At 44.6% G+C, this 11,274-nt stretch overlaps 1 protein-coding gene across 1 annotated transcript; it reads right to left on the minus strand.

Moving 5' to 3' along the window:
- Positions 1-408: 408 nt before the first annotated feature.
- Positions 409-6,538, minus strand: LOC123044217 (protein ANTI-SILENCING 1). Its single transcript, XM_044466892.1, has 11 exons — positions 6,299-6,538; positions 5,088-5,464; positions 4,537-4,705; positions 3,874-4,403; positions 3,030-3,056; positions 2,690-2,782; positions 1,947-2,025; positions 1,775-1,859; positions 1,254-1,368; positions 1,052-1,168; positions 409-962 (listed from the first exon to the last, which is right to left on the minus strand). The coding sequence occupies exons 2-11, from the start codon at positions 5,418-5,420 to the stop codon at positions 915-917; spliced, it is 1,596 nt and encodes a 531-aa protein (XP_044322827.1). The 5' UTR covers positions 5,421-5,464; positions 6,299-6,538; the 3' UTR covers positions 409-914.
- Between the last annotated feature and the right edge of the window lie 4,736 nt (positions 6,539-11,274).

Here is an 11,274-nt window from a genome sequence, read left to right on the forward strand (position 1 = left end):
CGTGGCGGCACAGGCGGTGCAACACCAGGACGCCACCGTCCTCGCGGCGCCAAGCGCGCGGGCACGAGAAGGCGGCGAAGTTGCTGGGCCGTTCCTCGTGGGCGGCAAGCGTGCACGGGAAGCGGGCGGAGGAGCTCGGCCGGGCCGAGAGGCGGAGGAGTAGGAGGAGCTTGGCGCATGGAGCGCCCACAGGCTGTTCGTCGAAATGACAAGCCAAAATGAGTCGGAAAAAAAATGACTATCCATTGGGTGCGCGACTGGGAAAGTTTTACCGTTCATTCAAAGGCGCCCACAGGCTTTACCGTTCATTCAAAGGCGCCGGTCAATTAAAAGTCGCCACTGACACAGATGAATCATCATCGAACACAACTGGTAGCAGACTCTCAAGTGGGCACTGCAGTGGGGCCATTCAAGAATGCGGTACATTTAGCAGAAAAGATAGCCAAGCCGTGAACTTTGGGAACATACATAGTTCATGATTTGCTATCCAAAAACACGCAGCAGCAGATGGGCACCGTTACTACGCTGGCTGGCTTACTGTTAAGCTAAAACCGCCTCCGGCTTGCTGCAAAGGGCTACTTGCTTCTACGGCACTACTCTGACTCCTGAAGACATGTCATGAGAAATTTCCCACTACTCTGATTCCTGAAGCTAATGTCCTCATAATTTCCACCCCTATACATTTCCCTCCTTGAAGAAAGAACATCCTACGTTGCAGTTAGTCCCACCTCGAAATTCAATCAGTCGAAGCCAAACATAAACCATCAGCGCATATAAGGTTGCCACAGCGACAAAAGCTTGAAGATAAGTGTTGCTTCGGGTGAACAACACACCAAGCTCCAAGGGGTGATAGTTGACAACTCCATCTGGCCGGTTCCCATTACATTTTGGTTAAGCGACTCCAAAGAAGCTACTTACTTCTCCATCTTTGCTGCAAACGACTTCCTCTCACCCGCGTGCCTCTGCAAAACGATGTTGCACATGCAAAAATTAAGGTCTCAACTTACGGAACCCACGCAAGTACAGAGAGTACGTAGGAAGCAGCATTTACCTTATGAAGCATACTGAACTTCATTGCTTGCTTTTCTCGGACAAGCATCCAGTCCAAGGCCAGGTCATATTCTATTGTATTGGGTTGAGAACAATGTGATGTTGACACTGCCTTCTTCTGCGGAAATAACAACAGTTGCATTGATATCATGTACAGAAAAGGAGAAACTGCGACGGGATTAATTATAGGACACCATCGAGACCTGCTCTTCTCGTTGTCTTGGGTTCATTTTCTGATTACTGATGGTTAAGTGCCCAACCAGAGCTCCTGAAGCTGGTTTTGGGACCTTAAGTAACCCTTTGCTGCAGTAAAGGGGTCTGCAAGAAATACAATTAATCAGAAGTATCAGCAGTTAGCAAAAGAAGACCAAACTAGAAGATTACTAATTACTTATACTGAGCAATGCCAAGTGGCAGTCACATACAAACTATGTAACCAGCAATTGCAATGTTGCACACGCACAATCCCTGTCTGATTTGCCAACTAAAGAACTAGTAAAACACATAAATTGGTGCTCATCGCAGAAGCAATTGGTTTATATAAAGCTCTGTTAGTTCCAATCGGTGTTTTTGCAGTTGGTTTGAACTAGGTGCCATCATGTGAAACTGAAACATAACAGACAGTAGCGATGCTTGGTATGAAATTTATTACATGCCAGCACTGAATACGAAGTAAAGTACATTTCATCATTCCAACAAGTATTGACACAATAGAGTGAGTTACCTTCCACCCACAACCAAACCTGAATTGATTTTCATAACAGCGTCATCAGCAATATTTCTAGAATTGAATACAACATATGCTTTTCCTACAAATTAGAAAAAGGCATTTTATTTAAACTGCGTTGGATAAGGTTAAATGGAACATGTTAGTATTTGTGTAGAAGTTCACTCACCATTGTTAGGATCATCGTAGGTCGGGTGGTTAATAGGCTTAGCAGTACAAGATAGTTGTAGTGCCTCACGAATAAGTTCCTGCAAACATGATCGCAATAAGATATGTTCACTAAATTGATGGTGCGATACACGGGAGGAGCAGATAACATGTGAAAAGAACATGAAGACTAAACAAAGCACGAGTAGAATGAGTACTGAACAGGGTGGACGAAGATCCTTGAGAAAAAGAGATGGATATGCACAGAGTTAATCAACTTTTTCATGCCCCAACAGTTTCAACTTCTCTGTGCTGCTACTTGTTATCGAATAAAAAACATATCTATTTATTTATTACTTTCTTGAGCAGAAGCACATAGTTCCTTTTTCGCAAAATCAGGAGACATTTTGTAAGAGACTGTAGAAGTTAAGCAGGCAGAAATCAGTGTACACAGCTGTGTAAAGCTCAGCTTGTGGTTGCTGGATTGTGCTGTGGTGACTTGTTTATTGTAATCTGCTGCGGAAAATAGTAATGAGGGCAGGAAAGAGTTGGTTTAGCCAAACCAAAATAATAGGAAAGAGTCAGTTGGAAAAGCTGGATCGTCATAATCCACATCATGCCAAACACGGCCTACAGAACAGAAAGCTTAAGCTATTCAAGAAGACAAGTAGATGATCCTTCTAGGCCAGGAACACAATTAGAGAACTAGAAGCAGCTCGGGCTTCATGACAACCAAATACAGAAAAAAGAAGATAGTCATAGTACCACTATTTCAGAAGCTCCAAACCGTATGTCAAGATTCTGAATATACACCAGCCTCCCCTCCCTATCAGCTTGTGTTAGTTTTTCATGCCATGGCTGCAAATTACATTTAATATAGATTATGAGTTTATGCCATATATATAACTGAAAGCCAAAGCCTGATTTCATTCAATAGACAATAACATAGAACTGAATCAAAGGCTACATCTTAGTACTATGCTAATTTGATGAAACGATTTATCAAGTGAAGACTGCAGATATAACATATATTTCATAATAATAATAACAACAACAACAACAACAACAACAACAACAACAACAGAGAAAAGAAAAGATCACTCACCTGTGGTTTGAACCATTTTCTTCTGTCCTGTTAAGTAGCATAAAGGTGTATTAGCACACAAAGTAAACATGATAGTAGCAAACTGTGTTAGCACACAAAAGTAAACATGATAGTAGCAAAGTGTAAACAACAGCATTTTGTGCATGATTTATCAAGTCAAACCTACTCGTAAATAGCATCGGTCGAATTTCTATCAAAAGCACATAATATTCTGCCAAATAAAGAACAGTCCATAAAGCAAAATAAGTGAGAAATATGAGACCACTTTACTTGCTGTGTACAAATAAACGATTATATGTGCCCAAGATTCAATCTATTAATATTAATGCTTAAGAAATATAGCTGAACATGTAAATAATACTTCAGATGGTAAGTTCAAAAGGGCACAGCCCCAAAATACCTGCTCTAGAACATGGTGGCAGTTCACCATTCAAGGGACTGCTTTATGGCATTGAATTATTAATTTTCAGTAGAGTAGGCCAGTGTTGTGTCTTTGGCATATGGCCTGGTTTAAATTTGTCAACTAAAATGTTCCAAACACACCACAGCCTAAAGTAAAGTTACTATTTCTCTGAAAAGGAACCAAAATATACCTTATCCTTTTATGTGCGTTAAATTATGATACGCTGGAGTTGGATAGCAATCAACGTGTTTTTCGTTTCACTGAGCATGCATCTAGTTTACATGTCCATGGGCCAACACATAGTAACTGCTCGGGGTAAAGAATACAGAAGGCGACACCGACACTGTGTTTTTCATGTTTATAACATGTTCATTTATTCGCATTATATTTATCACTCTGAAATATGTCACCAACAGCTATTTACTAATTCAGAAAACTTACAGCCTGCCTTGTTGGTAGTTCCGCCGAAGGAACAGAGCGAACTTTCACGTCAGGAACTGGGGCCATACTCTGTGTTGTAAGATCTTGAGATAGTTTCGACTTCTTTGAAGGCATATTCTTCGTTGTGAGATCTTGAGATATTTTCAACTTCTTTGAAGGCATCTTATCAGAGAGAACTTTCTGTGTACTCTGTGTACGTTTGAAAACTTTTTGTGTGGGTTTGGGAACATCCTCCTCAACTGCTAGGGGAAGAGGAACAGCAGCAACCTGAACTTTATCCACCTCTTTGACTGATGGGGGAAGAGAAATGGCCACTGACTGGGAAAGGGGAACTGCAGCAACAGGAATTTCATCCTCCATCTTAGCAGCTGATTGCGGAAGGGGTGCAACAGGAATTTCATCCTCCATCTTAGCCGCTGATTGCGTAAGGGGTGCAACCAGACCTGCACCCACCTTCTGATCCATGCCTTGCACATCCTGATCCGGGTAACATATAACTTGCTCATCTTTAGGATTAAGCAGCGCGTTGACTACATCAGAAGGAGAGTAGTTAAATATACGTGCACATTATGTGTGTGTGCGTGTGTGTGTGTATAATGTACTGCTTAAACGAAATATTTAATGTGATGTAATGCATGAACAAAATTTACATCCAATGCTGACCTTCCAGCCCTGCAATTTTCTCAGGTACTTGCTCAGAAAGTGTGCAGTTTCCAACATCAAAAAACCTATAGAAGATATAATCAGCGACCGTTTGTTCCTTTGGGGTAGGCTGGCGATTCCTTTCATCCTTTGAAATGCAAACAACAGTGCATTTACCAGCAATAGATTCCTAATATAAGCAATAAAAAGACCCTATTAGAACATTTTACTTGTAAGAAAGGTCAGAAATGAACTGAATTAACAATGATGCGCCCAGCTAGCTTCGAAAAAATGTAATTGTTGACCCCAACTAGCTTGTTGCCCCTTTGAACTGACCAAGCTAGTTCTGCTCAGTTTTGCAAATGAGCAACCAAGCTGGATCCAGCTCATTCAGGCTTTTGTTCCGTCTAGTATTGCCAGATATACTTCCAAAAGTGGTAATCAAACTGTTGCTCCTTGCATATTGTTAGCACGCCTTTTATACAGGAAGATTAAAACTTCAAATTGCATTTCTGATGTGGATCAATCTAATTAAAAAATGCAAATATGTGAGTAAGGAAGGAACAAACTACCAGCGGGTTGATATCGGCAAGGCCAGTGCCATCACCAGAAGCAAGAAATATCTCATTCTCCGCCACGGGGCCTCTTAAATAATTTCTGATCTCATCCGGGGTGAAAAACCAAAGAATCTTTACTTTCTTAGCTTCATTCTGCTGCCATATCTTTACTATCTTTCCAATGTATGGTTCAGATTCACCATTTTTAAAAAGATATACACAGTCATACAGTGAGTACTTCACATTGTCAAATGTGAAGGAACCATAGAACTGTGTATCCATCTTGGCACCACCTTTTGCTCTCTTCTTTCCCCACGAAAACTGGATATTCTCGTTACTTTCACCCATTCTGATAATGGCCACTTGCAGCTCAAGTTGCCCTTACCATAGGCCTAGAAAGATAAAAACTGGTAGATCAGATCTTAATAAATTAAGCAGCATCAAAACATCTAAAAATCATATTATCACCACATATAACTCCTGAATTCTTAGTCCTTTCAATTTTAACCATAAACAGTAAACACATAATTCTTAACCGTTTTAGTTCATCAGCTATGGCACAATGTCTATAATCAACTCGCAAGCAGTCCATTTATTGTCCACTCTAAGGAAGACTCTGTATATTTCCCTTGGGGGGGGGGGGGGTGCATCAGCTTCTTTTTAAGCTAACCAGAATGGCACTCAAGCACCAATATCACAAGAAATGTGCAGTGTTCATACTTCATACATACATTATAGAAAAATATCATCTTGATGCTATGAGAGCTTGAGAAAACGGCATACAAATACCAAAAGAATCATTCCCAAAACACAAAATGCACACTACAGAGTTCTGGGCATAACAAAATGCTGCAGCCCGAAGACGATTTGAACAACCCCCAAAATTCATGAACGATCCTTGCAGAAAAATACCTATACCAGGAGGGTACAGGAAGAAAGCGCACAACATATTCCCTCTAACTCGATCGGTCCCCATCCAAGACAAACCTAGGGTTACAGAAACTGAACCAAACTAAGACAAACAGAAACCTCGAGGGTAAATGGCGGGGGGGGGGGGGGGGGGGGGGGGGGGGGATTGAACTAGGGTTTCGACTCCCAATGATACAGTATCAGGGAGCGGGGGGGGGGGGGGGGGGGGGGGGGAGGGGCGATTGAACTAGGGTTTCGACTCCCAATGATACAGTAGCAGGGAGCCGCGGGGGGGGGGGGGGGGGGGGGGGGATTACCTTGTGCAGATGAGGGGTGGAGGGCCGGGGAGAAGCAGGGGGCGGGGGGCGGTGAGGTCCGCGCGGACCACAGGCGAGGAGGGCGCCGGAGAAGTATAGCAGGGGAGGGGGAGGTTAGCGATGGAGTGGAGGTGTCGCGTGGACGAACTAGGGCAGCCGCGCCATGGGGTGAGGGGAGAAGGCCACGCGGCTGCTTGTTTGGTGGACTCGATGCGCCGCAGAAAAACAATGAAGGCCCATTTCGTGGGAAGTGCACTGTCGCAGACCCAACTCCGATTCCTCATATTCTCAAAAGAAAAATCCGATTCCTCATGTCAAAAAAAAAACTCCGATTCCTCAAAAAAAACCTGAAATCTTAAAAGTGCACGCCCACTTTTTCGTAGGAACGGGCGGTCGGGCTGGTTACTTACATGTGTGTCTTTTTTTGTCAGCTAGTGAATGTTTTTTGTTAGTATTAAATGCGTACGGACTAGTCCTGGAAACAGATTCACGCACATTTATTTTGGCCACTTCAATTTTTAAAAAGTCGTATCTTTTAAACCACACGTCGGAATTCAGATCCGTCTTCACCGTTGGATTCATCGCGACGAGATCTTCGAAACTAGATCCCGCATGGATATGTTTCGACGAAATTTTTTTGATGCCAATTTTGGCGCTGTATTGTGCAACTTCAGTACTGCTTTGTGCAACTTTAGTACTGCATGGTGCAATTTTTTTCAAACCCAGTTTTTTGGAGTTGCATCCTCAGTAGTTGTCGTTGCACACATAGTAGTCCTAGTTGGCACATACATGGCCACATAGTTGCATAATCTGGTCCGCATAGTCGCATATGAATTATCATAGCTTGTAATGTAGTCTAGTTGCACACACATTGATGTTTAGTTGGCTTGTAACGTAGTCTAGTTGCGCACACATTGATGTTTAGTTGGTAGGAAGACTAGTTGCACACACATATGCTTAGTTGGCTTGTAATATAGTCTAGTTGCACACACATTGATGTTTAGTTGGCAGGACACTAGTTGCACACGCATTAATATTTAGTTGGCAGGACTAGTTACACACACATATACTCAGTTGGCACGGCAATGTAGTCTAGTTGCATAATGCAGTACTATAGTTGCACCATATAGCACCAAAGTTGGCATCAAAAAAAATTCGTCGAAACATACCCATATGGGATCTAGTTTCGAAGATCTCGTCGCGATGAACCCAAAGGTGAAAACGGATCTAAATTCCAACGTGTGGTTTAAAAGATATGACTTTTTAAAAATTTAAAAGACGAAAATAAATGTGTTTCACGGACCAGTCTGTACGCATTTGCTATACGCATTTAATGCTAATAAAAACATCCATTAACTAACAGAAAAAGACACACAATAGATAATTGCTATTTATAAATTATTAGAGGATCAAAACTTGCAATTTTGGGCCGGCCGCTCGCAAAGTATAGTGAGCAGCCGGCCGCTCGCTAGACCGATCCCAAAAAAAATCTCCTATTCTTCCATTCTAAAAAAAACTCGATTCTCCCTTCACTCAAAACAAAACATAAGAGCAAGTCTAGCAGACCTTCCACTAAAAAAACATAAGAGCAGTCGTTATATTTGTAGCTTTCTTTTTTCAGGAAACTTTTAGTGTTTTATTCAATAAAATATTCCTAGAACAATCTACTCCCTTCGTCCTATATTATGGGACGGAGACGCTAGTGTCAAAAACACTCTTATATTATGGGAGGAGACGCTAGTGTCAAAAACACTATTATATTATGGGACAGAGGGGTAGTAAACTGCTCACCACCAGTAAAGAGGTCCAGAGTCTATCCAGCTCTCGGTGATCATCGGCGAGGTAGCATGCTTGGCGCATGAACCGGAAGATTAGCTGGCATATTTGCATGTTGACCTACTAAAGAAGAAAAATGATGAGGCTAGCTCTCCTATTAACTCGCACGGTTTGAACCGGCGTCCCTAGCAACGGCCATACTGCCGGCCATGCCTTCCCCTCTTCTTCTTTTTTTGCGATAGAAGAAGAGTTTTATTCCATATGCATAGGGTTAGTGGCGGAGACAAGCCTAGGGCAACTAGGGCTATAGCCCTAGGCTTAGTACTAAGATTCCTTGTAATCCCTTGCTACAAAGTATTGAAAATTTGAAGAATTTGGTGTTCAAGCTTGCTCAGCCCTAGGCGTAGCTCGCTGCTAGCTTCGCCACTGCATAGGGTTACAATCAAGAGGCACCAACTCCTCAATACAAGGTGGGCTCCTCCCCAGCCATACGGCAGTAGAAAACTCTGTACGACTATATAATGTCAATCGATGTGCTACCCTATTTTGCTCATGCTTGATATTTTATGGAACAAACTCTCGAGCCTCCATGTGACGCCGAATCTCCGCTATCAAGTGTCCATATGCAGACCTGGATAAGCTTTCCCCGGTCATTGCAGCCAGTGCCATAGATGAGTCTGACTGAACGACAATTGGCAGGGAACAATGCTGCAAGGCTAAGGCCATACCCTGCATTATTGCATGTAGTTCCGCTTCCAATGCATCATTACAGTTGAAAATACACCTATACGCCGTGAAAATCACGCTTCCATCATGGCGCCGTAGTATCATACCCGTCGCCGCAGACCCGTCCTCTTGCATGAAAGCCCCATCCACCGAAAGAGTAGCTCGATCCGCCGACGGCCGCGGCCATTGAAGAGGGATGCTAGGGTTAGGGACCTCGACTGTTGCTTCCTGCACCATTGGCATCTTCCCTTTGAGGATTTCTTCCGTGGAGAATCTGCTACACAGGTTCAGAGAGTTCATATAGCTTACAAGATAGTCGGACGTTGCCGTCACGGGGGGGGGGGGCTCCTTTCCATGTGTTAGGTCCGAGCGTAGTGACCAGATCCTCCATATCAGCATGATCGTGCAATCCCGCGTGTGATTATCACAGTTTGCAAGAACATTTAGAAGCCAATCCTTTCATGTATCTTGAAGAACCTCGTGACTAGGGAGTCTCCATACCGCTCTCATCTGAGTCCAGATCCTCCTCGCATGCTCGCAAGACACAAGAGCATGGAAGCTAGTCTCCTTCTCTCGGCCGCACACCGGACATCCATCTCTAGTTGAGATATGTCGGTACTTCTTACAATCATTTGTAGCGAGAGCACCCGAGACAGCCTTCCACACCGTGATTCTCATCTTCAAAGGTACTTGTGAGCTCCAGATCCGCTGCCATATGGGCCTCCGTCCTGAAGGATTGCTATTGGAAAAGCTGAGCTGCAGCGAGTACTAGACGTCCGTGGCAAGGTGATACACGCTCCGGATAGTAAACTGCCCATTCCGCTCTGGAAACCAAGCGACGAAGTCCTGTCCATTCCTCGGTGACGTGCGAATCTTCAGAATCTCCCGTACATCCAAGTCCCAAAAATGCTCCCTTAGTCGTTCAACATTCCATGCACCATGCTCATTCAAAAAATCAGTCCACCCAATTGAAACGATAATTCCTCTTAGGAGTGACCGGTCTGAAATTGTGTCCTCGCAGGATCCAAGCATCTCTCCAAGTCTTTATCAGTGTGCCATTGCCAACTCGCCATGTACTGCCTTTCTTCACAAGCTCAAGTCCGTGAACAATACCTTTCCACACCGCCGAGGAGTTTGATGAAAAAATAGTATCCAACAAGTTCCCCCTCGGGTAGTATTTAGCCTTCAATAATCGCGCGCATAAGCTATCCAGGCAATCCAAAAGGAGCCAGGCTTGCTTGGCCAACAGAGCCTGATTAAAGGCCCCGTGTCTCGGAATCCCATGCCTCCCATAGCCTTTGGTAGCATCATCCTCTCCCAGCTTAGCCATGCCATTTTCCTCTTGCCATCCCCTCCCCCCACCAATACTGCATCATCATCTTGGTTAGATCATCACATACTGAAGCAGGTAGTCGGAACACACTCATAACATAGGTGGGTATTGCTTGCGCCACGGCCTTAACACTCCAAAAAAAGACACATCCATGACATTTTGGACCGAACAATTTTTTTGTCATGCTTATGACACTTCTATGACGATAATTGTGACAAAACCCGGTATCATCATAGATGTGGTGGGCTCCTACTTCTATGACAAAAAATGGGTTTTTCGTCCTGGGCGGGCCGGAGACGCAGCTGCATGACATTCTTTGGGCCGTGGATGACAGAAAAAACCGTGGTAGAAGCGAGGGCGAGGAAAATATCAGGGAGTTCCCGGTTATGGTGGATGGTCGGGGGCCGAGCGATGCGCGTTTCTCTCGTACATGTACGCGCGTGGGTGCGAGGCGTTGGGCTCTAACTGAACCCGAGCGAGGCATTCGCCTACTGAACCCGAGCGATTGCATTGCAGGCTATGCATTACTGAACCCGAGCATCGAGCGATTCCTTCGCTACTGGTACTAACTGAAGCCGATCGATGTTGCCTCTGGATGAACAGTGAGCGTTGTTGGGGGGTTTGGATGAACAGTTCCCGGTGGGGGTTGGATGAACAGGCCCCCATGGTGTTGCCGCTGGATGAACAGGACCCTGATTGATCGAGTCGGTTGGGCATGGATGAACAGGACCCCGTGGAGAGAAGGTTGAACAGTAGCCGATGGAGGGCTGGTTGAACAGTAGCCGATGGAGGGCTGGATGAATAGTAGCCCGTGGAGGGGTGGTTGAACAGGACCCCGTGGAGAGTGCTGGTTGAACAGTAGCTGATGGAGGAGCGCACGGTGGAGGCTGGATGAACAGGAGCCCGTGGATGAACAGTCACAGGTGGAGGCTGGAGGAGGTCGACATTGGATGAACAGTAGCCCGTGGAGGCTGGAGGAGGTCGACGGTGGAGATGAACAGTATCTAGTGGAGTCCCGTTTTGCGGTACGCTACACCCCTCCCGATGAACATGACCCATGTTTCGACCGTAGCGCTCCAACACAAGTCCGTTTCCTTTGTTTTGCGATACGCCACACCCCTCCCGATCAACAGGACCCTGT

This window comes from Triticum aestivum, chromosome 2B, assembly GCF_018294505.1.
Source record: "Triticum aestivum cultivar Chinese Spring chromosome 2B, IWGSC CS RefSeq v2.1, whole genome shotgun sequence".
Lineage (NCBI taxonomy): Eukaryota > Viridiplantae > Streptophyta > Magnoliopsida > Poales > Poaceae > Triticum > Triticum aestivum.

What these genes read in the sequence shown, in the direction of transcription:
- LOC123044217 (XM_044466892.1), bottom strand. Translation starts at nt 5,420, where the DNA reads ATGGGTGAAAGTAACGAGAATATCCAGTTTTCGTGGGGAAAGAAGAGA. An exon ending in GAAAATGGTTCAAACCACAG is followed by an intron (nt 2,783 to 3,029) that starts GTGAGTGATCTT and finishes TGTAATTTGCAG; the next exon opens with CCATGGCATGAAAAACTAAC. An exon ending in GGTTTGGTTGTGGGTGGAAG is followed by an intron (nt 1,369 to 1,774) that starts GTAACTCACTCT and finishes TATTTCTTGCAG; the next exon opens with ACCCCTTTACTGCAGCAAAG.